This window comes from Cercospora beticola, chromosome 6 (assembly GCF_033473495.1).
Source record: "Cercospora beticola chromosome 6, complete sequence".
In the NCBI taxonomy this organism is placed as follows: Eukaryota; Fungi; Ascomycota; class Dothideomycetes; order Mycosphaerellales; family Mycosphaerellaceae; genus Cercospora; species Cercospora beticola.
In genome coordinates, this window is record NC_088940.1 from 760565 (window position 1) to 784718 (window position 24154).

General features: G+C 51.6%; 11 protein-coding genes across 11 annotated transcripts; 8 read left to right on the forward strand and 3 right to left on the reverse strand.

Annotated features, from left to right (window-relative positions):
* Positions 1-556: 556 nt before the first annotated feature.
* On the forward strand, positions 557-1440 carry RHO25_009404 (uncharacterized protein; the record flags this gene model as incomplete). The annotated part of the gene is made up of 2 exons (XM_065603184.1): positions 557-1391; positions 1412-1440. The coding sequence occupies 2 exons, from the start codon at positions 557-559 to the stop codon at positions 1438-1440; spliced, it is 864 nt and encodes a 287-aa protein (XP_065459256.1).
* Positions 1441-1757: 317 nt separating this feature from the next.
* Positions 1758-3426, reverse strand: RHO25_009405 (uncharacterized protein; the record flags this gene model as incomplete). The annotated part of the gene is made up of 6 exons (XM_023600940.1): positions 1758-2475; positions 2534-2644; positions 2699-2822; positions 2874-3136; positions 3188-3295; positions 3347-3426. The coding sequence occupies 6 exons, from the start codon at positions 3424-3426 to the stop codon at positions 1758-1760; spliced, it is 1404 nt and encodes a 467-aa protein (XP_023453806.1).
* A 2052-nt stretch (positions 3427-5478) lies between these two features.
* On the forward strand, positions 5479-6322 carry RHO25_009406 (uncharacterized protein; the record flags this gene model as incomplete). Its single annotated transcript, XM_023600941.1, has 2 exons — positions 5479-5904; positions 5969-6322. 2 exons carry the CDS (start codon positions 5479-5481, stop codon positions 6320-6322), a joined length of 780 nt encoding a protein of 259 aa, XP_023453805.1.
* Positions 6323-7316: 994 nt separating this feature from the next.
* Positions 7317-8719, forward strand: RHO25_009407 (uncharacterized protein; the record flags this gene model as incomplete). The annotated part of the gene is made up of 6 exons (XM_023600942.1): positions 7317-7517; positions 7566-7602; positions 7651-7871; positions 7927-8150; positions 8206-8336; positions 8388-8719. The coding sequence occupies 6 exons, from the start codon at positions 7317-7319 to the stop codon at positions 8717-8719; spliced, it is 1146 nt and encodes a 381-aa protein (XP_023453804.1).
* A 658-nt stretch (positions 8720-9377) lies between these two features.
* Positions 9378-9896, forward strand: RHO25_009408 (uncharacterized protein; the record flags this gene model as incomplete). The annotated part of the gene is made up of 1 exon (XM_023600943.2): positions 9378-9896. One exon carries the CDS (start codon positions 9378-9380, stop codon positions 9894-9896), a length of 519 nt encoding a protein of 172 aa, XP_023453803.1.
* A 376-nt stretch (positions 9897-10272) lies between these two features.
* On the reverse strand, positions 10273-11322 carry RHO25_009409 (uncharacterized protein; the record flags this gene model as incomplete). The annotated part of the gene is made up of 1 exon (XM_023600945.2): positions 10273-11322. One exon carries the CDS (start codon positions 11320-11322, stop codon positions 10273-10275), a length of 1050 nt encoding a protein of 349 aa, XP_023453809.1.
* A 3106-nt stretch (positions 11323-14428) lies between these two features.
* Positions 14429-14929, forward strand: RHO25_009410 (uncharacterized protein; the record flags this gene model as incomplete). The annotated part of the gene is made up of 1 exon (XM_023600946.2): positions 14429-14929. One exon carries the CDS (start codon positions 14429-14431, stop codon positions 14927-14929), a length of 501 nt encoding a protein of 166 aa, XP_023453808.1.
* Positions 14930-15720: 791 nt separating this feature from the next.
* RHO25_009411 (uncharacterized protein) lies at positions 15721-17654 on the forward strand (the record flags this gene model as incomplete). Its single annotated transcript, XM_023600947.2, has 3 exons — positions 15721-17118; positions 17168-17289; positions 17336-17654. The coding sequence occupies 3 exons, from the start codon at positions 15721-15723 to the stop codon at positions 17652-17654; spliced, it is 1839 nt and encodes a 612-aa protein (XP_023453807.1).
* A 654-nt stretch (positions 17655-18308) lies between these two features.
* RHO25_009412 (uncharacterized protein) lies at positions 18309-19909 on the forward strand (the record flags this gene model as incomplete). Its single annotated transcript, XM_023600948.2, has 5 exons — positions 18309-18676; positions 18738-19249; positions 19296-19336; positions 19388-19536; positions 19585-19909. The coding sequence occupies 5 exons, from the start codon at positions 18309-18311 to the stop codon at positions 19907-19909; spliced, it is 1395 nt and encodes a 464-aa protein (XP_023453802.1).
* Positions 19910-20245: 336 nt separating this feature from the next.
* RHO25_009413 (uncharacterized protein) lies at positions 20246-21346 on the reverse strand (the record flags this gene model as incomplete). Its single annotated transcript, XM_023600949.2, has 1 exon — positions 20246-21346. The coding sequence occupies one exon, from the start codon at positions 21344-21346 to the stop codon at positions 20246-20248; it is 1101 nt and encodes a 366-aa protein (XP_023453801.1).
* Positions 21347-21817: 471 nt separating this feature from the next.
* On the forward strand, positions 21818-23119 carry RHO25_009414 (uncharacterized protein; the record flags this gene model as incomplete). The annotated part of the gene is made up of 1 exon (XM_023600950.2): positions 21818-23119. The coding sequence occupies one exon, from the start codon at positions 21818-21820 to the stop codon at positions 23117-23119; it is 1302 nt and encodes a 433-aa protein (XP_023453774.2).
* Positions 23120-24154: the final 1035 nt, after the last annotated feature.

Below are 24154 nucleotides of genomic sequence, written 5' to 3' on the forward strand. Positions count from 1 at the left end.
GATCAGGATTTTTTAGTTGCTTCCATTTCGAAAAGGTTCGACGCATTTTCTTGGACAGGCAAGCAGGTCTATGGACCCCTGGAGTTTAATGCTGAAGTTGCATTATTTCTGCGCCAAGACATCTTCAACTCAGCCCATTTGTAATAACGACCTACAGTTTCCAGTGGAAGTACTGATCATTACGATTCGGTTCTCTGGTGATTGGTCATCTGGCGCCCTGCTTCTACTTCCGGCTTGCGACAGCCCACATACTTGACTGTGGGAGTGAATCAATCATTGGTGATGGATCATGAGTCTTGGCGAAATCAGGCCACTTCGAGTACCACTGGATCGTGGCTCCCAAAGAATCTTGCAAAAAAGTTTCAGAGCTAAGCACGAGCATTTCTTGACCTTTAAATACAGCAAAGTCTTCCACCTCGATTTCATTTCACAAAATATCAGCTTTGCTACATTGTTCGACTTGATTGCCATATCCGGGACCTGGACACTGAAAACAACAAGTCTTTCGGGGCTTTACTTCGTGCACTGTACAGTACTTATCTGCAACTGGTTCAAGATGGGGAAATCCAACAAGATGAAGATGCATAAGCCAGCGAAAATCGAGTCACAGTACTCTGGTATGCGAGGCTCGTGGACCGAGAAGGAGTACTCCAGAGGAGTCGACTATGAAGACAGCACCGCTTTGCAGCAGAGATCCGACGATCTCTGCGAACAAAATGCCGACAGGTTCTCCGAAGCAGCTCGCTGGCCCGAGCTCACGCGAGCGAACCTCAGACCGAAAATCAAGAACAATGTTGCCAGAAAAGTGAGTTTCGCACGGCCAAGAGGCGGGTGTAGTTACTCATCGAAGCTGAGGACCGCTGTGGAGGAGAATGAGAAAAGGCCACCAGTCGTCAACTTTCCCCTGCCGGCCGAGATTCGCGAGCATATCTACAGCTACCTACTCAATGCCGACGAGGTCGAGTCTCCCCCAGAGACACACTCTTGCCTCCTGGACAGAAGTCGTTGCCAGGCTGGGACATGCTCACTGCCAACGTTTCTCTTCCAGAAGCAGATGTTCCGCGTCAACAAAACTATCGGCAGTGAAGCGTTGCACTACTTCAGGAGGGAGAATAAGATTGTGCAGTTCCAGTTCAAGAATCACGACCTCTTCCGGCACTGCGTGACGTTCGATGTGCCTGTCTTTTACAGCCAGATGCCTCGGAGCCAGAGCCATATGTTCACAATCAATGTCGATTGGAACCGTGGTCGACGGGAGTATTACTTGCCCGTAGACGCTCTGAGAAACGGAATCGTCTTCGAGGCGTCCCGTGAGAAGCTGCAGAACAACCGGCCCTTTCTTGTTCTTGGGAAGCATCTTCCAAAAGTCTTGCCCCTGCTGCGCCACTACTGTGAGCGTGAACTACCACAGGGCTACTTGATAACTTCACACGCGGGTAGCCCAGTGTCTCTCCGCTTCAACAATGCCGACCATGCCCCTAGGTTGCAACTTCAGCTTTGCACAAAAAACTTTGTACCCGCAGGGAAGGACAAGAGAGACCATTTGATGAAACTTGTGCATGGTGTCCTGCGCTTCCCAGCAGATGTCGCAACCCGTGGCATTGTGCATGGCGATGGTGGCAAATGGTCACTTTTCCAACGAAAGTGTACAGAGAAGAGAGATTCCAGTGAGAAGCTTGAGAGCCTTGTCGTAGTGTTGATTCCAATGCAGACTTATGTCTTGTCTCCAAATATGAATTATAATCTTCTCCACCTTGTCATACTACCAACTTCTTCAAGCTGCGATAAAACTTGCTTCGGTGTAGGGACCCTTGCTTGTTGTTGCCAATGGATCTGGCGTCCGTTTCATCGTTGCGGTAGGATATGCCGTGCGGTGGGTTGTCGCGATAGCCATTCATGCCATTAGCGGTTGGCAGCCCATGATCAATGAAGCTGTGTGGCGGAGAGTTGTGATGGGGTTGAGGCCCAGGAGATCGGGGACTGCGGTTCTGGGCATCGCTTGACAGAGCGATACCGTTGAGATGCGAGCTGATTGGCGATCGATCCAGATTCGTAACGCTGTGGGTCAATTGGCTACCATTGGTATAGCTACCGTTCGGATAAGGGCTCAGGGGTGAGCGTTCTGATGGCGTTGTGACACCAGGTACCGAGCTATTCACGCTGATGCCTCTAACGGGATTTCTTGGATCTTGCAGGAACTGTGTGTTGCTCACGAAGCTGGCGTGATTGCTGTGGTTATTTGGCAGACCATTGCGACTGCTCGGCCGTGAGATGGTGCTTGATCCTCGAAGACCATTCGGTATGTCATCAGGGATCTTTGGCATATTCGGCGCTTTCTGCGCTATCCAGATCCACACTGGAATGACTATGACAGCTCCTCGACGGGCTTCTCGCATTGCCTGGTCGCCCATCTTCTTGGCCTTTTCCGGATTACCTAGTACTTGCTCAACGTATTCAGCCCAGCATGCAAGGTAACTGACTCGGGAGTTAGCAATGTGATATTAGCCACGGCTCACTAGAGTACAGCGCTCACATGTCGGTCCAGTGCCTGCCAAGGTTTTCGCTAGGTTCGATGTGGAATTGCTGAGCATTAAAGAAACAATTTTCGTTGAGGAAGCGTGCACCGTGTTGCTTCCACTCGCCCCTGAGCGACTTGTCAGCTGGGATGCGCTGCATTTGTGTGGTATGTTGCACCTACTTTCCAGAGCTGCATAACTGGACCAAAGCCTCTTCCATTGCGGGAGATGGGGTGCCTTTTGCGTTTGGTATGACATGAAACCCCGTATTGTCGACCTCTTCCCATTGCAAATAGCCTCCGGGCTCTGTGGATAGAAATTCAGTACCTTCCTAGCACGGCTTCTGAACACGCTTACTCAAGAGCTTCTTCAGATTCTCAATAATAGGTATGACCTGCTCGTTCTCGCGGAACACGACGGTGATGAGTCGTGTATGCAGGATGTCGAAGGCTCCTACGAATGGCTTCGGCGGATCCTTGAAGATGTCCCAGGTGTGGAAGCGGATTGTGGAGAACGACGTCGGGTCTTGGGTAGTGACCGGCACCTGGTCGAGACTGATATCGAAGCCATGAAGATTATAAGGCTCTGGTAGATTTGACGCCACGTCTAAAAGCCAGCATCTGACAAAATACCTCAGTGAACGCTCTCAAGAGTCTTGCTGCTAGACGGACCCGTTTCCAGTTGCGACGTCAGCTATGCGAGGTTGTGCTGGCACCGGTATGCTCGGGTGTATCAAATAGCCCAATTCCATCTTCCATAAGTGATGCTGACCCAGTAATCTGAGACGCCATAGTCAGTTCGTTGTAACTGTGGGTGGATCGTTCACTGACCGTGAGCTTGCTTTGTAGTCTCGCATCAACGCATAACTATCGTCTGCGTCCACGGTATCCATCTGGAGAGACATTCCCATCTCTGTCTAGAGGCAGGCAAGATTCACTTGCAACTCTTCGAACGATCACCACAGTAGAGACTGCTTTGCTCAGTAGCCACAAGACCTAAGACCTACAGGGTCTTATGGATCGTCGGTCGCCCGAAGCATCGTGATGCACCTCCAACCCCTATCGCATGGCCCGTTGGCGAATCTGGTGAATAATCACTGCTGACACCATTGAATATGTGACTCAAGAACGACGTTCAGAAGAGTGGAACCACTCAGGCAGGATCCTGTCTCCAGATGATTCATGTCTTAACAGGAAAATTTGCGTCTTCTCCTACCACCGTGGAAGTACGATCAACGGGTTCTCAACTCATCGATTGCTGTGCTGCTCAGACTAATTGTTGACAACCTTTCGGGATTGGTTGGACCAGAAGTGCCGGATTCCGACAGTGTCAGGGCACACTTTCTAATTTACTGGGTCATGCTGCCGAGATGTGCATGGCGATGCTCGTCAAATATGCCTGTTTGGGGCAATGCAGGGATCGCCTTGTTGGGAGGGAAGGTCCAATCTGGCGTTTACAGAAATTTCGTTGACTGGTGAAGTGTTCTACGTGTCGGCCATCTCCGAACGTCCGATCTGAGCCAAAGTCGGGGGTGAACATCGAGACTGGAGGAAACCATAGTCACGACAATACTTGTGTACCCAGGGTGCAAACCATGATGCAGTAGTGGCCAAAGGGGCAATAAAAGGCATGAACGTCGTGTATTGGACACGCTGCTCGTACACTAGAGACTCAACCTAGCATGACATGAACGATCACTGTTGACACCGATATCTGCCAAAACCGTTAAGCTGTTGACTTCCCAGACCGTGTCATACCAGCAGAGGCAACCAGATTCGGCTCAATGACTTTGAAAAGGTAAGTTCTGACCTGACGAAGCCTAACCTAATACTGGCCGGATCAAGCTCAACGGTGGAGTGACTAGTAACCGAGAGCCCTATCCCTTGGGACATGCTTGCGGTAGATTCAGACTTGCATACTCAATCCCGACTGCATCTGTCTTCTTGATTGTTCCCACGTCAGTAACCCACCGAATATCTAGGGCACAACCGCATGATACTTCACAGGCATCCCCACATCCACGTATGCGATCCAACAGAGAGCCTGGATGTTTCGTGCCTAATCTGAACTGGAGGTAGCAGACGGCAACAGTGCCGAAACCCAGCCACACAACATTCAAGATCTTCAATTGAGCTTCAGCTCGATAACGTACCCGCGCTGCTATATTCCTTAAAGAATGACAGTCCGCACATTGAATTAACGACAGCTCGGTAGACCCCCAGCTTGATGCCCCGGCGGACGTTCAGTCGCGTTCGCAACAAACCCTAAGGGTGAATGCACTGAGGTCATCGTATAGCCGCAGTCCTGGTGACGACTCTGCCCATTCAGCTCATCCATGAACAAAGGAGATTAATCGTGCGCAGGATCACAATCGACTGGCTTGCTCTGGGGCTGCTTCCGAAGCAGCCGCCAATATATCGACAACGACTTCCGAAAAGATGTTGGTCAACAGGCCGAGAAAATCATACTGTACAGTGAAGTAAGTCAGCGAGCTATCTCTCACAGCAGGGAAGAGACGTTGTGAGCACCCACTCTTGCTTGTTTGGGATATAGAGACATCGATACCCCAGCCAAAAACCCTCCGACCAAGACAGATCTCCTTCACGCCAAGGTTTCTCTGCAACGCAGCGACTTGACTTTCAATAATACTGGGCAGCCCAGCAGCGATAATATACTCTCAGTCGCTCCGCGGATCGCGTACGCCGAAAGCACGTAAGCGCGGAGATGAGTGTCAACAAGACTCTTGGAGACAACCAGAGTTTCCCGGGGCAATACCGTAAAGTATGAGCCATCGTGGAAGGCAACTCGAGCGAGCTGAATTCGTTGAGTGCACAGCCCTTGGTAAGCAGGATTATTGTTGACGTCAAAGCGCATTTGTGATTAAGTCCAGCTGAACCGATTGCTACCGTTCATGACTGCCATCTGAACATTCAACACGAAGAGCCTCACTTACATCTTCAAAATGAGTCCTCCAAAGCCCACCATACTATTAATTCACGGCGCACTCACTACGGCCGCCTCGTTCGATTGGGTGATCCCGCATCTGGAGCAAGCCCGATATCCTACAGTGAATGCCGAATACCTCAGTGTTAATCCGGAGAAGCCGCTGGAGGTCACCGCACAAAAGGACATCGATCACGTTCGAAAGACTTACCTGGATCCACTCATCGAGCAGGAGCACAAAGATGTTGTCCTTGCTGTCCACTCTTTCGGCGGCGTCATTGCTGGTGGCGCGGCCGTCGGTCTGAGCAAACCGGACAGAGCGGCCAAAGGTCTCAAAGGAGGTGTTATCGGCATGATATTTATCGGTGCCAACATCGGCCACGAGGGCCAGACTATGCTCGAAACCGTTGGAGGACAGTGGCCACCGTGGTTGAAAATTGATAAGGTAGGCCATGCCCCTATGGTCGATGCAGTCCATGATGGAACGTTGCTGATGTACGATCTGACAGCCAAGCGAAGGCCTCGCGGTCATTGAGCCTCTCTTCGAGACCCTATGTCACGACGCCGATCCATCTCTGGAAAGTGAAGTCGAATCTCAAGCCCGACCCCACGGGTACCTGTGTTTCGCGACTCCAATGCCCGCTCAAAGCTGGGCTGAGAAGGGCTATACTGGAAGGCTTGCCTACATTCGAACGTCCGAGGACAGAATCAATCCTGCGTTTGCTCAAGATATCTGGTATCAGGGCACGGGTGTCGAATGGGACGTGCTGAATATGGAGGCTTCTCACGCTCCCTACATTAGCAAACCGAAGGAGCTTGCTCAGCACATTGTTAGCTTCGCGCAAAAGTTCGAGGGCTTGTGATTGCGTGCAATTCTGTGTAGATGGTCGGACGTCAGTCGAAGGCGACACTAGATTAGTGAAAAGGGCATCTTCTTTGATCGCGAGACGAGTCGATTGAGAACAGTCTGTATCCTTGTGTGTTGAAAAATGGATCCACTTCGAGAATTGTTGTACTCTCCTGAAAGATACGTACCTTTGGAGAGCCATTGCAACGTGGCTAGTCAATGAAGATTTTTGGAGCTCCCGTACACTGCAGGTACAATGGGTTGATGCCGACCGCCATGCAGCTGGTGAGCACGAAGTGCTAGCATTATTTTCCAGCAGGGCCCGGCTTGGTGTGCTGTACGAAAAGCTGTCTCTCTGTAAGATTGGGTTTCCCAACACAGGCAAATGAAGCCCAGAAATCCAGAGCAGGCCGACGAGTTCATGGTTGGTGCCCAGTCTGGGTAGCCAGTTGTGGAGCTTTTGTGCCGTCGGCGGATTATGCTGGGTTGCACGCGTTCGGTAGCACTGTGAAGATGGACACCGGGACTAGCTTGTTGGTGTGTGGAGCAATGAAGCTTGTTTTCCAATGGAGCTGACAATGCACTCCGGGGCCTGCCTTCAGAGTCAGGAAAGATCCAAGTTGGGCTTGGAGAAGTGCTGACTTAGGGTACGAAGCTAAGGTTCATGCATATGTGCCCTGCTACCATTCTCGTTTGGAAATTCATCTCACGATCCCCAGTATCGATGCATGCATCTGCCACAATGTCTTCATCACTGCAAGAGATGAAGTCCGCAGTTGTCAAATGGCGAAAGCTTTCCACAACAGTGAAGCCTAGACTTGATAGCAACTTTCCAGCTGCCTCCTGAGCTTTGTCCAGACAGCGTTTGTATAGACACGGGGTGGAAGACAATGACTCGCTCGTCCGCTCTCTAGCAGAATTTTAGCACGTCTCTCGTTGCTGGTGTTAAGTTGCCAGCTTACACTCATCACTCACAATTGAGCTTGCAGTTCGACTGCGCTTCGTTCACTATGGCCCCAGTTCAGGAAGCACCAGAGTTGCAACAGCACTTCAGCAAGGAGTTCCTGGAGCAAACGCTCCAGCCAAACATTCGGGCAGCAGCAGTCGTCCCTCTTTTCCTTGCGGTTGCAGCCGTCCTCGCGAGACTCTGGTGTCGATGGAAGAGGAAGGCTGGATACAAGCTCGATGATTTCCTGATCGTGCTGTCATTGGTACGTGAGAGTGGCTTGTCCGCAGTACCTTCTGGCTGACTGGCGCAGCTCGCGTGTATCGTCGTAGTCATCAATGACTTGATCAGTGAGTCCCCTTATGGGCGATGCTTCGAAAACGACTGACCGTCCGCAGTGGTTAATCATGGCCTGGGCAGACATATCTATGTCCTCGGACCAGAAGCCAATCACTATCTTCATCTTTGCTGGTTTATCGCAGAATTCTCCTACACGGTCGCCATTGTGGCGGTCAAGCTCTCAATCCTGGCGCTATACTACAGGACCTTTGCACCTCTTAACATCAAATGGGAAGTTGTGATCATGACGGTTTTTACTGTGCTCTGGGGATCGTCGGTGGTACGAGTGCAACGCCCACCTCAAGCGTAGCAGAAATGCTGACACTTGCGCACAGTTTATTTGCATGATGCTGCACTGCATCCCGCTGCGAAAGTATTGGGATCCAGATGTGCCCGGAGTGTGCAATCTTGATAACCAGAAGTACCTTTTCGCCATATCGATACCGAACATCCTCATTGATGTGATCCTGCTTGGAATGCCTGTCCGCTATGTCCTGATGTTGGAGATGGGGCGGCGACAGAAGCAGACTATCGCAGGACTGTTCCTGTTTGGAGGCTTGTGAGTATCAGGAGCAATGACAGACCTGCTTCTGTAGCTGACTTTGGTTGTCCAGCGTTTGCGTTGCATCGATCATGCGCTTAATCAGTGTCTCGCTGCAAGACGACACAAGTCCAATTACCACGTGGGTCCCCGTCAATCAGGCAATTTGGGCCACAGTGGAGATCCTTACGGCCATCATCAGCGGTATGTTGCCGAAAGAATTGATCTGTCTGCCCCATAGCTGATCATGTACAGCTTGCTTGCCTTGCCTCGGACCGATACTTTCGCATCTCTGGCCTTCCGCATTCTCCAATGATCGTGCTCCGTCCGTCACGCGTCTCCGTCAATGGACGTACGGCAGTGAGCCTCGCAGGAGCAAGAAGAATTCCACCAATAACACATTGGGCGCCTTCACGGATACTCTGCTTTTGACTCGGACGGAAGATACTCTTGTTGCTGATGGAACAAGGACGACCACAATTGACCACGCCGATGACAAGATCAAGGTCAAGAACGAGTGGAATGTTCAGACTGTTCGAGCAGACTCAATGAGTTCCCAGCATAAGGCGAGTTGGGATAATTTATAGCGTTTGTGGCCGGATAGAAACGCTTAAACTCTGTCGAATTCTTTCGAGGTGACCTGGGGTGCGGCTGATGCAGACTGACAGTTCGTGCTCGAAAGGGACGCGACAGAGTTTGATGGTTTCTGGAGCTCGATGATTCTCCTGCAATGAGATCTTCAAAGGCGTTGATGGAATCGACTCATCAAAATTGTAGGGTGGCGGTGTGGCGGTTGAAGGAGAAGGAGACGTCGGCAAGGTTTCTGGGAAGAACCTTGAAACAAATTGAGGGTTACGTGTACAGAACTCGGCATGTTCCGTTGTCAATAAAACATCACCCATGGTATTCGAGATAACTACCTCAAAGTTGCGATGCACAAATGCTCCCACAGTCTTGTGCAGTTTTGCAGCTCCTCGGCAAGAGCTCGTGGAGACCTTCGTATGGTGCCCGGAGCTCACTGGTGGCTGCCGCTTTAAAGTTCGAAATGGGGCGGCTGAGCTAGTTCGAGAGGATGAACCTCAATCCTTCCAGTATGCTGATGCCTATCAACTTCAGGTGTACTCATACAGCCGGTGAAGTACGCTTTACCAGGTATCGCAACGCGAGATACCTCTTACAGTGCTCGTTGGCCCGGAAATCCGTTATATCAAGAAGCTCCCAGCTCCAGCTTTCAAGTCCACTAGTATGAAAGAACCATGGGCACCTCGACTCGGCTGTTGCTGCTGCCGCGGCCCTCGCACACAAGCAAGAGATCAAAATGACAAAATCGACATCGATGTAGAGCGTGCAGAGCATCAAGCTGCTGAAACGGCTAGCCCAGCGACCGATGCTGGGCTCGCCGAGCGAGCCATTCAAGCAGCGCTGCGACTCAGCTTTCATTCTGACAGGTCTGGGGAGAAACAGACCTCCGATCTCCCGCCTCCGAGCTATGATACTGTCCTCAAAGACGATGAAAGACGGACGCCCGCTGCACCAGTAGCTCAGAGAAATCCGCCCGGAGATGAGATTGAGCCTGTGAGACAGAACGCCGAAAGGGATTCCGAGCCTGGAGACCGCAAGGTTGGGAATCACGAAAGTGTATTGTCTTCTTCTGGAGATTCTGATGTAGTGCTTACGCCACCTACGACTGCGCCACCAACTGTTATCGACGAGGACTCCGAAGACGACGAGCGTTTCCGTCCCGCTGGTAGATCCGGTAGATGAACAAAAGTGGATTGACTTGCTGTTCCGAAGTGTGAAGTGTAGATCATGGAACACTTGGCGAAAGTCCCTATGGTTTGAGACATTCTCGTCACGGAGGACGAAACGCTAGGAACCAGGCCTAAACGTGTGAAGGATGGGACTTGTCTCCTGACCACTGCAGCATATTTATGAGCGAGGCAATCAGTGCGATAATTTGGAAGCTCTAAAGGATTTAAGTGACGCGGCTCCAAAGCAAGCAATGAATCGGCAGAGGACAATGCAGCTATACAGTCCCAAACTGAACTCTAGACTACATACTATGCACTCTGACGTGCTGTGATTCCATGCTGTATCGCTTGTACGTCTAGTCAACCAGTGACAAATGTCCATTATATTCTCATCTTCGAGTCCGCACATGGCCTCGCATCATGGCTCTTGCATCAGCCGACTTTGGCCTCCCACGATCATCATATTCCAACCTCTCAGGCATATGCCGATATCTTCTGGTATCGCTTCGACTCCAGTAGCTGGTACCTGTTGAGTCTGAATCCGAAGAATCTCGCCGTGAATATGGGTCTCGCTCTCGATGCAAGTCTCCTTCGCGCCCACGATTCCTCGCACTGCCGGTGCTTCGAGCGCGCTTACTTCGTGAGCTGCTCGCCTTGCTTCGTGAGCTGCCCGCTTTGCTCCCGCCGCTATTATCCTGCTTTTTGTCAGCACCGCCGGTTTTATCGCCAGAATCTTTTCCACCGCTTGACGAACCAGGTTCACCAGGGGCCGGTCCTTTGGCCAGTGCTTTCTTGCTGAAGCGCTTGTTGGTCATGTACAATGAGATACTTCCGCCGATGAGGTCCATGCAGCCCATGAGAATGCCGACATTGAATGGTGTGATGTACTCCTCGATTTTGGCGAAGCCAGTCTTCTTCTCTGCCTCTTGTCCTTGATGTTGCTGCTGGTTTTGCTGCTGGTTTTTCTGCACTTCTTGATCTCGCCTGTCCCTTTCGAGACTCCTCCTGCGACTTCTGCTGCGCATATCCCCACGTCGTCTGCGGTCGTCGCGATGATGTCTGCTCTCGCGCGAGTCGTAAGATCTGTCTGAGTCGTATGACGAAGTTGGTCTGCGACGAGAATGTCGATCCCGGGTACGAGTTCTCCTTTCACTGTGGTAGTGCCCATCGTCTAGCGGTCTTCCGAATCTGTCATCTTCTATTCTGCCTCTGGCAGCTCCATGTGCGCTCCGCTGGCTTCTGTTGGTAGAGTTGCTGTGACTTCCGGCTTTGGGCGGAGGAGGAGGATATCCTCCTGGATATTGATTGTCGTACATCGCACGGTAGGCATAGTTGGGTAAGCCCGTCGTCATCTTTTCACGCTGCTCTGGATGATCGTCCTCTCTCGGTGGCGGCGGAAAGACCGGCGCAGGATTCTGCTGCCTTCCTTGTCCGTTCATTGGTGTTGTTGGGGGCCAGCAGCATTGAGAGCTGTGGTGAGAAAAGATGAGAGAGCGCAAGGACCAGACCGAATTCGAAAAAGGGCAGGAGAGTTCTGAAACTGCGGCACGGTGTTCCTGTTGAATTTAGAATCCAGAGTCTGCTGAATAGGGATATTCTGACGCTGACATCGCTTTATGATGCAAAGCACCAGATCACGGCGCAAAGTTGCTGCTGAGCCCCAAGCGGTCTAAATCTGACACAGGGCCTCGTGCGATTCGCAGTGTGGTTGCCAGCACATTCCTTGGACGAGACTCAACATCTCACAGTAGGCCTACTTCAATCACGGACGCAACCTTGACGGGTGGGCAGCAAGCCGGTGTGCCGAAACATCAGTGCTTGAACTGAGAGTCTTCGCTAGAAATTCCAGGCACTGCGATCGATTGGGGTGGTTGCGTCGATTTGGTGCCAGCCTGCGATGCGGATGATGTGAAGTGGCCGGGAACATCAAACTACGAGACTGGGGTGCAGCAACCAACAACCAAGGTTGCTCGCTTCACCTCTTTCGTGCATAAGCGTGCACAAGGCTGAACTCAGTAGAGACTCGTATTTCAACTTCAACGTACCAATATGGTTCCATCTCTTTCATGAGTCGAGCTGGGCAGTCTTGATCGCGCATGCGCATATCGGAGCACACTGGAGGCAAATGAGCGACGGCGAATGCTGATTGCTGACCTAGAGCAGTGTCAACAACTTCTCGAGCGGTCAATTGAAACAGGCAACAGACCGCATGTTCCGTATGTGCCACGGCCCGATCGGGCTGTTTTTTTTTTTTTTTTTTTTTTTTTTTTTGCGGCCACCCGGGCCTTCCAGTAGATACGGCGGTGATTGATTTCGCGAATGGAGTTCTCGGACACTCATGCCGGGTGCAAGCTGCGATCCTGGAAATGACTTGGAAATGCTTTGTCAAACAAGCAATGCCCCTGTTAGTCACGTTTCAGCCCGTTCGACTTACTCATGGAATTCTCTGTATCGAGATTGGCCGCTACAATCAACTCCGGCGTGATGACGACATCTTTTGCGCCTGGTTCAGTAACATTACTGACTGATGAGGGCGAGTCGAGAATTCTTAGACTGGTCCAGCGCAGGCGATGAGGCTCTGCTTGCGTGGTCAGTCCCAACTCTGGTATTCCTGCATCTCAGACCGCATAGCTTCGTGACATAAAAAACAAGCTTCCATAGTGCCGTATCACGAGTTTATGGTTGATTTATAGCAGATGCGAGCTCGAACGCATTTGCCAGTGAAGGCAAAGCATATAGTGCCTTGTTTCCCGGTCTCATCAGTGAACTGGCCTTGCTTGCGTCTGCTTGCGTGCCACTTCTGACTGCCATGATGTACCTTGATGCAGCCTAGCAATGCGCACTTGGGCAGCATGGCATTTGTGCCGTTGCCATTGGGTGCGCCTGGCTGGATTCATTCTTGCGGTGAAAGTGCCCATTCTTCAAGCCTTCTTCGTCCAAAGGAAAATCAGAAACGCGGTGACATCAACGTGGCCGGGATTCTCTCAAGTGCTTGACTGCTTGTCCGTTTCAAGGAAACGCCAGCTAGTCGTGCACACGAAAGGCACTGTGCTCGAAAATGCTATCACGACACGCGTCGTGTTGCTCGCGGTCTCGCTCTTGTCTGCTCTGGATGGGGAGACTCGCAATGAGCGAATCTGTATCATCACCCCCGTAATTCTAGATGACTCTGTAGACCTTCTGTAAGTGCTGTGGTAGTGCATATCTGTGTCTGTCGGTCAATCCATGGGAATCGGAATTGGAGCTGGGCAAAGCCGGGACCAAGTTCCACTCATTCCATGGACCATTCTGGCCGAGGGCTTAATATCTATCAGTCAGCAGATCATAAGACTAGACAATATTCGCGATGGCTGTTGTGATGGAAGCAGCATAGTTCACTCGAGAGTTGTGATGTCGGAAAGTCTTCTTGGACAAATTCCCACTAGACCGAATCAGGATCCGTGCTCCGATACGCGTTGCCTTCTCTCGCGCCGAGTTCTCCCACTACCTCCTACATCCTTCTGCAGCACCATCAACCCTGCGACAGACTTTCGAGGTCAGCCTCTGCTCATTCACAGGAGCAGTGTACATATGGCGGTGATGTTTGTCACCGCCATGAGCGCTTAGCCATTGACCACCGCAACGGGTGAATGACAGCGAGACGGATCAGTATTGGCGAGGCAAGACCTGCTACTCGGACTCGAATCACAGCCTCTCGCCCTACATTGGCATCCACTCTCCGCTCGATCAGCCGCCCAACCTGTACGCAAGCGCGCCCGTTCGTCCGAATATTTCCAGTACCAGCAAAATCGTCGTCTGCACCTCGAGGACATTTGCGAGGACACAACATATTGTGAAGCAACGCAGACAGAGAGTTGGGTCGAAACAATCGTCACCGGAAGCAATAATCACGATTGCCTGTTGCAATGCGCACTTGCATCGTACATGACTGAACACAAGGTGGAAGCCTATAAAACACGAGAGGCTACAATACAGTCGTCCTCACATCACGTTTGCAGTAAAGCGTTGACGATCTGCAGCCCTGCTCAACGTACAGCAAAGCGTATGTGAGGCGCACTTATTGGACGAAGTGAGAATGCTTATCGCCGAAGCAGTCTTCTTGTGAATGCACGATGAAGAACTACATTCCCACGTGTAGAGACATGTCTTGACATCATGTGCAGCACGATTACGTGGCGATATGCTAACCTGCGAATATGGCGGTGAACACAGCTTTTGCTGGCATTTGAAGATCGACTCTTTGATACAGCTTCATCCCAGTACTCACAGGTGCGCGGCTTGTGCATGCTCATCCGTCCCTTGGCTATGGTGCTCGGGCGGCAAGATTCGCACGTCGCGAATCCAGGCTTGCTAGTCGCACTGATGAAGCGCTTGATGAACCTTGGTAAATGAAAGAGATCTTCACCAGCTAGCCTCCACGCTAATCCGCCCCGTTTCTACCAGCACCTCTGAGAGCTGACAGACTTTGATTATATTACCAATCCTCGTAGCTATCACGGCCAATTGCGGTTCCAGGACTTTTCAAATCGGCAACCCAAAGACAACATGGTACGACGACCGTTCTCCGCATGTCCACACTCAGAACCGCTTCCCAGCACTCTGCCGCCAACGCCAGAGACATGGCAGAAAATTCCAGATCCGCATCCCCAGATCCAGATTCTTCACGCTAAAGTCGCACGCAAGCGTGACCAGTGGTTGACTCTGCAGATCGAGAAGAGTCATGCGATGCAAGAATATCTACACAAGCGCAGATTCTTCGAAGAGTCAACAGGTGCCATCATGCAGTCATTCGAGAACGGCAATGGCTTCTTGAATCCAGTGTCCGAAACACAGGCACACCAATTGCGAGCCGACAGCGAAGCGCTTCGAAGTCAATCAGATGCATTGCAAGAGCTTGAACGACAGTCTGCGGTTATTCAATATGCGATTGCGAGGCTCGAGGCCAAGCTCATGGATTCTATAGGCGCCCTGGCCGGGGTGTTGTTGCCTAGCAGTGCTTCGGCGCCTGGAAGCTGGTCAGAGTCCGACTCCGAACTTGACATTTGATTCGTGGCGGCATTCCTCCAAGTCGTGGAAACGGGAAATGTTGGATGACTCGACTCGCACTCTATCTTGTTGTTAGTCGCCCACCTAAGGCTATTATGTAAACGACTCTTCGGCCACTGTCTGCGGATTCTGCTCATATAACAGCCTCCTATGTTCGTAGCCATTTTTCAACGTATGAAATCGCATGAAGCAGAGGCAGCGTGACGCCCGCCCTTCCTAGCGAATTGGACAGGCTTGCTTTACCAATAATGTGAAGTTTATGTATTGGTTTCTTTTGAACCAATAAGCTGTACGCGTTTCGTGGTGGCGTACGTGGCGCCTTCCCGTGTGACTAGGGACAGCACCTGTGCATGTCAGCCAGGTATATAAGGCGTGGTACTAGTAGCTTCCATGCTTCTCAGCCTCGTCCCGTGTCCCACCTAATGGACTGCACCTCAATCTCACTTGTTCCTGTGTCCAGATTTCTCACATTCACGAGATACTAGCAATAGCGAGCAGAACCAGAGTCGAGGGACACGTGTAACTCATCGCATCACAATCGGGTGAAACCAGATGTTGATACGGGTACGACCTCCGGATTCGAACCGCCTGCTTGACCCCGCAACGGATTAGAAAACAAGACAACTCCTTTGAATACGGCCAATGACCTTCATACACGCATCGAGATTGGCAATTTGAGGATACTACCGGAAGATAGAACTATAACAAGTTGGTAGTTCCAGCCGCGCGGCTCCCACCGCGTTCTGGTTCACTGATGAGGGCGATGCTTTGCCCTATACTTCGGATACATCATGAAAACCCGGACACGTGCGACCGACTTGCGCCTGCGGGTACGGTGCGCTCAAGACGCTGTAAGAGACGGCCTTCGCCATTTCGATGAGTCCCGAGCGGACTTCATGAAAGCGATCCGCACGTCGAGGACAGAAATTCCAGACCACTTAGTGCAACGACTAGAGATAGATGAGGACGATTTGCGACAAAAGATAGCCGAGCTGCATGATTCGTACGATGACCTGAACACATTGGACGAACAACTCTGGAAGGAAGACGGTGATGAAGCTGGATCTTCAGGCACTGATTTCCTGCAAAGCTTATCGGATACTGGAAAGATAATGTACAAAGCTTACGATGACAACGAGAGCGAACCAGAAATGCCCAGCCTCCTAAGAGAATATTTTGATGTCATCGGTGAACTGCGTTTAATGAAAGAGCGTCTTGAGGACGAACTGCCGTACGAACACGCGGATCAAAAGCTTCGGAGGCAAAGGCTGATGGACCAAGATGAAGTATTATCTATGACTGAAGAAGATTTCGAGGCCAAGTGCCATGAAGAGGTTCAAGTTGTTCACGGCGAGATTAACGCTTTGACAATCCGTGTTAACAAGCTTCATGCCGAAGTTATGGATGCTGGTTTGGATCCCGATCCCACTCGATATCGGCGAGAGACTCCAAGCGGATCAGTTGTAGAATGGCTTGACTCTGTTGCGGCAACAGTTGATGTATCTTCTGACCCACTCGGGCAGACCCAACCGTTGCCACCCACAGACTGGCTGGATTCTATCGCGACACCAGCAATGGAGGTTTCGCCTGAACAATTCGGGCAAGTACATCCATTGCCGGATGACGCAGTAATGCCAATTCCCGAGTTTGAGCTGCCAGAATGGGATGGCCAGCCAGCTGAATCTGAACATGAGGCCTTCTATTCAAGCACGCCGCGTGCAGACCTCAATGAGGGCCTTGATGGCTCGCTCCCGCCGTCAGGTGAGGATATAGCGGGAGCCTCAGTGCGTTCAGCAGCCGATTCCGACCCAGATTTGCAGAAAACTATGCGTAGGGACGATGTTGGACCGCAATGGCTTGCACTGCTAGAATTTGAACCAATACGCCAGGAGTCTTCAGACGAAAGCACTACTGCCACGAATACTTCTGACGGAAGCACGGACAACTTTTCGGCCGTTATAGACGGCGATCCATCGGTGCAATATGGGCCTTTCTCATCGGGTTCGATAGAGGCGACAGTCTATCATGGATTTGATACGGGACACGGTGCTCAACTGGCAGCAAGAGAGGGAGAGGACAATGGAGACGAGGCAGGGCATCATTGTGACCATGAGGAGGTGGTTCTATTCACAATTAGTGGCATAGCAATGCTTCAGCCACAGCAACAAGACTATTTCGTCAGAGGCGTGGTAAGATGAGCCCCATTCGTGTTCATTTCTGTGAGCTGACTACGCGCAGGTGTTTGAGACATCGCTTGCAGAACCACCACACGTCCCGTCCCTTCCACCGAAGGCTATTGTTTGGGGGTCACGGACTACACTCATGGTATTTAAAAGGAACGCCAAGGACTGCGTAGCATGGTCAGTGCAATCGTTCTTGCCGCATGAGTAGACTCTGACATTGCAGCCCTATACTCCCTAAACAACCCGACGGCCCTGACGCAAGGTCGGATATGAGTGTGACCTATGTCCAGGAAGAGTCCCAGCCCCCAGATAATATTGGCCACAATATTGAGCAACATGCGGATAGAAGTTTACGCATCAAGACGAAGCTACCTGGAATGGGCACTGGAAAGCCGTTGCGAATGACATTGACTGCAACCGTGCCAATCCCATACGATGCGAAAGTTCGGCACATTGGGAGTCTGGAGCAGAAGTCCCTATTCGATTTAGTGCAGATCTTGGGCGAGTACGAGCAGAGCAAGTATTCGTTCCCCTTGCCGTGAATTCTTGCGTGGACAAGGTTACGAGTCGGAGTGAAGGTCTCTATTTGCAAGTTACATACTGTAGTGTCATTCAACAGACCCAACACCTCAATTTACACACTGAGATTGGGATGAGAAGAATGTGTATTCCATCATTGATCGCTAGCTGGAACGATTGGGACGTGGTGGCTAGAGCCACTTGTCTGGGTGAAGATTGAAGATTGAAGCCCGACAGAGACCTAGCGAATAGTGAGGCGGTACGCCACCTCGCCAGAATTGCTCACAGTGTGACCTTGGGCAGGCAGCCACTGCAGCCACTGCAGCACTGCAGCTTGTTGTAAAGTTGTTGATTAGCGAAAACAACTTGGAGCTGTTCTGTGATTCGCGAGAGAGCTCGCGGCCTCCTCCTACGACGCTAACCATGCACGCACAGCTCCATGCAACCACCAATCGTGGGACCTGGAACCGCCCAAATGCGAACCGCCGACGTGTCATACATGGCCTTGCCGATCTTACACAGCCCGTTCATATCAAAAAGACGAGGTTGGGACGTTTAGATGCAGATGAACACTTCTTCTACCACAGCATTTCAACTGAATTGTGGTAGAGCTAAAGGGCCGAACGATGCCCTTGGCCCGCGGCACGACGCCAGCATAGAGCGGTCTGCGACAGAACATGACCGACTATGCTGCTGTACAAGAGCTGCAGCACCTGTTACAGCGACCAGGATGGCAGCATCTGTTGGGTCTGATGGCCACGGCCCTCAACAGCGCTTTCATACAGAACAATTCCTCATTTTACTCCCCTCAAGCTGGAACCGAGCGTCACGCTGGAACACCAAGCACATCACAAAGATTATTCGAGACATTTCAGATGATATCTAGCAGCGGTATGAGGCATGCGGTTACCAGAGAACCAGACAAGGGGTTTTGTGAAGAGCTCAGACAAATCATTATGCTCATGGAAAGCATGCGTCAACAGGCGAACACCACAGTGTCACAATATCGCTCTCGCGATAGCGGAACCTTCATCCCAAATATGGAGTGAGTACACAATCTCTCTCTCTCCAAACAGCCATAAGAGACTTACACTTGCTCCTCACAGAGATAACACTCAACCGAACATCTCAACGAACGCGGGCTCCCAGAACAACTCCCCGCGCCACGTCCAGATCAGAGCGCCGAATCTGCAAAACAACATGTTAGCAGGAAGACCTCGTGAGTCATACACAGCCCCCAATGATCTGCAGTCGGGCTGGATGTCATCCAGGACTGCTGCGGCTTTTCCGCAATCTGGTTATATCCAAACACAATTCGATCTCAGCAATACGACCAATGTTCGCATATATGAGCAACAGCAACAACAACAGCAACAAAGACAGCAACAACAACAAAAGCAGTACCAGCAACAGCAACAGCCGTCACACGCTCGTATTGGGGCAAACTCATCATGGGAGGCGGCTCCGCAGGCATCGAGTGTCGAGCGCTACCAACCCCCGCCGGTCTCATACGCAGAATCGCCACCTAGGGACAATTCGGGTCCTACTCGTCAACTTGTTGCCAACCCCAACCCAACTTTGCTCACTCCAGATATAAATCCACAACTTCTCAATTCACGTAAGTCTGGCACCCGCGCAACGGAACGTCACTGACCATTTCGCAGACTTCAAATGGAGACCGCAGAAGTTTTTCAGAGTCGGTAGAGTAAGTTCTATCTATCTTGTGCTGTTGTTCGATGCTAATAGTCCGGTTCAGGTCCTGTCGGTCCTCTGGACAGAAACGGAGGGAAGCACTGCAGATGCTGCCAGTGTTTGCAGCTTCCCTGTGGCCTATGGAGAACGAGCACAAGCCAAGATCCGCCGTTTTATTATCTTTGCTCAAAAGCAACAGCATTCTCTCGCGATGTAAGTCCGGATTCGTCTGTCAGGTGAATGATCTGCTAACCGTGTCAGTCCAATTACGAGCCACCAGGGTTACGGCGTCGCGAACAGGAGTGATAGGGTAGATCACGGAATAGTATACATGGGTACTGCAGTGCCGCAGCCTCTTCAGGGAGAGCGAGGAATGCTACCAACAGCTATCCGCATCACTCCTGATGACCCAACGGAGAGGCTCAAGCCGACGTCGCGCATAAATTACGGGAAAATTTACACGATAGAGCATAACATGAAAGCGAATGCTGTGGGAATGGTGCATGAAGATTCGATCCGCGCTCTGGTGGACCAACAGAACGAGGTGCAGCGGAGGGCACCTATACCAATCTTGAGAGGAATGTAAAGACCGATGACAGCCGTGGCCGGAAGGGAGAACAGCCGTCGCGCGGGAATAAAAGTATTCTGGAACAAATCTGCATGAACATTCGAATATCAGAACCTGCACAATTCCATTCTGCAATCATCAAAATCAAAAGCATGCCGGCATTGGCTCATTAATTTCGTGCAAGCTCAAAAGAACCGTCAGGCACGATACCAAGCATCGGCGTCGCTTCTTCTTGGTGCCACCCCGACGGCTTTACGTATTTCGTTGTAAGTTCAACGGCACTGCCACCAGTGTCGCAATCCTTAGATCTGCGATAACTGGTTTGACGTACCATGTCGCGACCTGCCTCCAGCTTCAGGATCTCAAGAGACGCTGCACAATCGCCGAAGCCTCGTTCCAAGACAAGCTGGGATGCGTGCGCTGATAGACCGTGATGAGATACTGCAAAATCTCTATCTCTAGTTGCCCTTTGGCTTTCCTCTTGTGGTATTCAGCCTGGTAAAACGCTGCGTCGGCATTTTGTGCTTCTTCTTGCCTAGTCCGCGGATCCTCTTCCGATGCTGCTACTTCGCGTTGTTCCTCTTGCCGCTTATGATTACGAACATACTTGGCCTGGGAAAGCAAAGGGCCCTGCGAGTCCCTGGCGACATCTCCAATATGGTGGACAGGAACCGTGATTGGGATTGAAGTCGGTTGCCCATAGTTGATTCTTGAGCAGCGATGAAGCTTTTCCGAGAGATCGCGTAGTTTCACACGAATGGGGGTCGGCAACATGCCTGTCTCTTTGCGAACGGGCAGTTCGCCCTTGAGTGGGGGTGGGAATGGTGGCTTCTGGTCTGCGCTGTGTGTGTGGATGATGCCGTGTTCGTGCTTCACAACGCCGTCTGCTGCAACGCCCTGCCCGCCATAGGTCAGGATAGGTAATGCGAGAACGTATCCTTGATTCGCTTCTGTAATCACTACAAATCTGCGAACCCCGGAGAACGTTTCGTTGCCGGCTCGGAGGTCGCTAAGATTCGTGTCTACGGCTGATCTGAGCCCGTGAGGGAGTTCTGCAGGCCGCAACGCGATAACTTGAAATCTCTGAAAGAAGTCTTCCGATCGCTTAACGAAGACAGGTTGTGTGATAGCTATCTTCCCCGAAACAGCTTGGTACGTTGGCGATTTGGAACTGTCAGACGACACAACTGTTGTTCTTGTATTGCGAGGCGATGCAACTTGCGGCGTGGTACTGGCAGATGACGCGGCTGGCCCTCTTGAGCCTGCTGGGATGCTACTCCCAGGAAGGGTGCGAGGCCTAGCTCCTGGCGGAGATTGAGCTGGCGGGGGCGATTGAGTCGTCGGCAGCGGTAACGTGGTCCCATCTTGATATACATACTGTCGCGTAACGTAGTCAATGCGGTACCAGAGATTCCGTGTCTCGTCCAAGATCCAATCTTGTTGTGGGGCGGCCATTTCGTGCGCTCATGAGTAACACAGGCGCACAGGCGCAATGCAACTTCTTACAAGTCATCGCACGAGCCTGGAAATGCCGATAGTTATAACTATCACCTCGGTAGTCTCTCCGCCTGGTGTATGCAGCACGTCCGAACCATGTGGCAAATCAGCTGGGAGGTCGGCGCGAGCTTGTTCTGCAGCTTCATTAGCTTCCTGGCACATGAAAGGTCTTGCAGGCCTTGCGAGTTGCAGTAGTTAGCTCCTTGGAAGTAGGGAGAGCTCGTGCTTCCCAGCCGCTCCAGACGGTATTTCTTGGATGTGATCGGTGGTTGGAAGACACCCTTGAATCTCGCCACTTCTTTTGCCTAGAGTTTCGAACGTTCCAAGTGGCGTTGCACAGCCTCCTGGCACGGGCGCATACTTGTTGGTATGTATAGTAGACGTCGTAGCAAGCACGTCTGCATCCATGTCATGAAGTCCAACCTTGCAATGCGATCATGGCGATTTCTGATGTCTTCGAAAGGGCGCAGAAGTGGGGAACACTGCCGAACCGAGGCCGACAGCAATAGAACTAACGAACAGCACCTCGATACACAACCACCACACGTCGTGCCGGATGCCCGCGATAGTCGACCGACATTCCATCATGAGCTCGAGCAGCCTGCACGGCAGGAGGGAGAAGCACTCGTCATCCAGGGTGACATCACACAAGAGCTGCGACGACAATATGTCCAACTTCTGCGCAGACGCGCGAGGGTTGAACACATCAGGGTGGAAGCTCAGCAAGCCTTGCAGCAGTCCAGTGATGCGCGTCGCTTCTTCCACGAGTCCAAGCACGAATTGATGAAGTACATCCGAGATCAAGGTGGAGGTTATAGCCTCGATCAACCGGCATTCTTGACACTATGCGACAACATGCTTGTCGACTCCGACACCGCGGATGCGAAGGCTACAACGGCTAAAAATCTCCAAGGCAAGCTCAGCAGCCATGAGTACCGACTGCGGGAAAGTGAAATTGCATTTTCAAAGCAATTGGACGAATTTCTGAAATCGACTGGCGCGTGGGATAGTACTCAGCTAGATCAAGTTCGCCTCGAAAACACTTCGACAACAACGTCACAGAGCACACTTTCTCCAATTCTCGACCCATTGCTGCAAACATACTACGACAAGGCGGGAGATGTACGGCTTCTCGGGGAAGAGCTCGCGGACCTTGATGTTGAACACCAGCAGGCACTCAGCATCCGAGCCTTGGAGAGAGACCAGGGCAAAACGCCGAGTGAAACAGAGTCTTGTTACGAACGAAGTTATCAAGCCTCGCGCGCCGCTCTTGAAAAGCAGTTCGGCGACGCTCTTGCAGCGGCTGATGCTATCAGGAGACAGTATTTCTCAGAGATCTCAAGCTCGCTGCCGGACCTGCCTCTGGATGAATTTGTGCTCCCTGAGCCTCTTTTCGAGCCGCGAAGCCCTGAGCAGAACCGTGAGTCCAATCAAGATGCAACTTCCACAGCAGCTAGCTCGCGATCTACATGCGCAGAACGTAAACAGGAAATGGTCCTGGAATGGGCGAACCAAATACAGGAAATTGCAGACAAGCCCCCAATCAGACCAGTCACCAACGAAGAAGTTGACGGGAAACCGCCGACATTCTTGGTCACACAAGAAGACGTTGACGCCATGCAGAGAATCGACCTGGACAAGTGGGGATATGTACATGTTCAGCGCCCGCGAAGGCATAGCAGTGTGAGCCATTTGCGGTGGAAAGTGAATGAGGCTAATAAGCACCTGTGATCCAGCGGCGACTTGACCGCAAGACCTTTGTACCAACACATATCTCCTCTGTATTCGTATTCCTCTGTAACACGAGACCAAAAACAGGTTCATGAGCAATCAAATTCTTTTCGCCCCAGCAGATGCTGGCTCTGGACAACTCGGTCTTCTCCAGGATTTCTGTCAACTACAACCTTGAGCACGAAACACATGGGACGCGGACTCCTAGATTCATCACGCAGCCATCAAACATCTGAAGCTGAGGTACCTCTAGCTCGGAACTGCACTCCTTCCCTTCCGTTTCGCAGGAGCCGCGCATGGCGAACCGAACGCACCCGTCCTGCACTTCTATATCACGAACATCGATGATGCGGCAAAGACAGGTCACCAGGACAGCGCAGAACCGAACAATCCCGATACCTCGTGTCGAATACTAGAACAAGCCGATCAAGTCTGCAAGCCTCGCTCCAAGCAGTGATTGTGACTGGTCATCGCGCCCAGATGACCTCCCGCGCAAGGCTGAAGGATTTCAAGCTCGAAAGTTTGCTGGCTGTGAACAAGGCTGAGGATTCGGCCGGGCCGAGATTGGACATAATCTTGATGGAACGGGTGGCCAGGCCCTCTGACTCCTACCCACAGAACTGATGATGAGTTGACACGTAGCAATCAACACCACGCGCGGCTGACACGCAGTTGAGAATTATTCGTTCACTTTGTTGTTTCGGATCCGAATACTTGGTATACACAGCAAGATTCGCACTACTGTGGCGCTAGCTGTGTGGTCGCATGTGATTGCGGGGAATATGAAGAGCTAGCGGGAAGAGAGCCTCATCATGGGTTCAACAATGCGTTGTTGCCCGACCGGAGATACAAATCTCCACGAGGCTCATGTTTGCCGTTCGGCCCTTTATCGAACAGGTATGTCGATGCGGTAGCGAACAGCTTGGCCGGAGGTGATTGCGGAGAGGAAGAAGTCGACTTCCGGTCGCGCGGAGTATGCACGGGATCGAGACTTGTATCTTGGACGAGGGTTGAGATCCTATGGACTGGACGAAA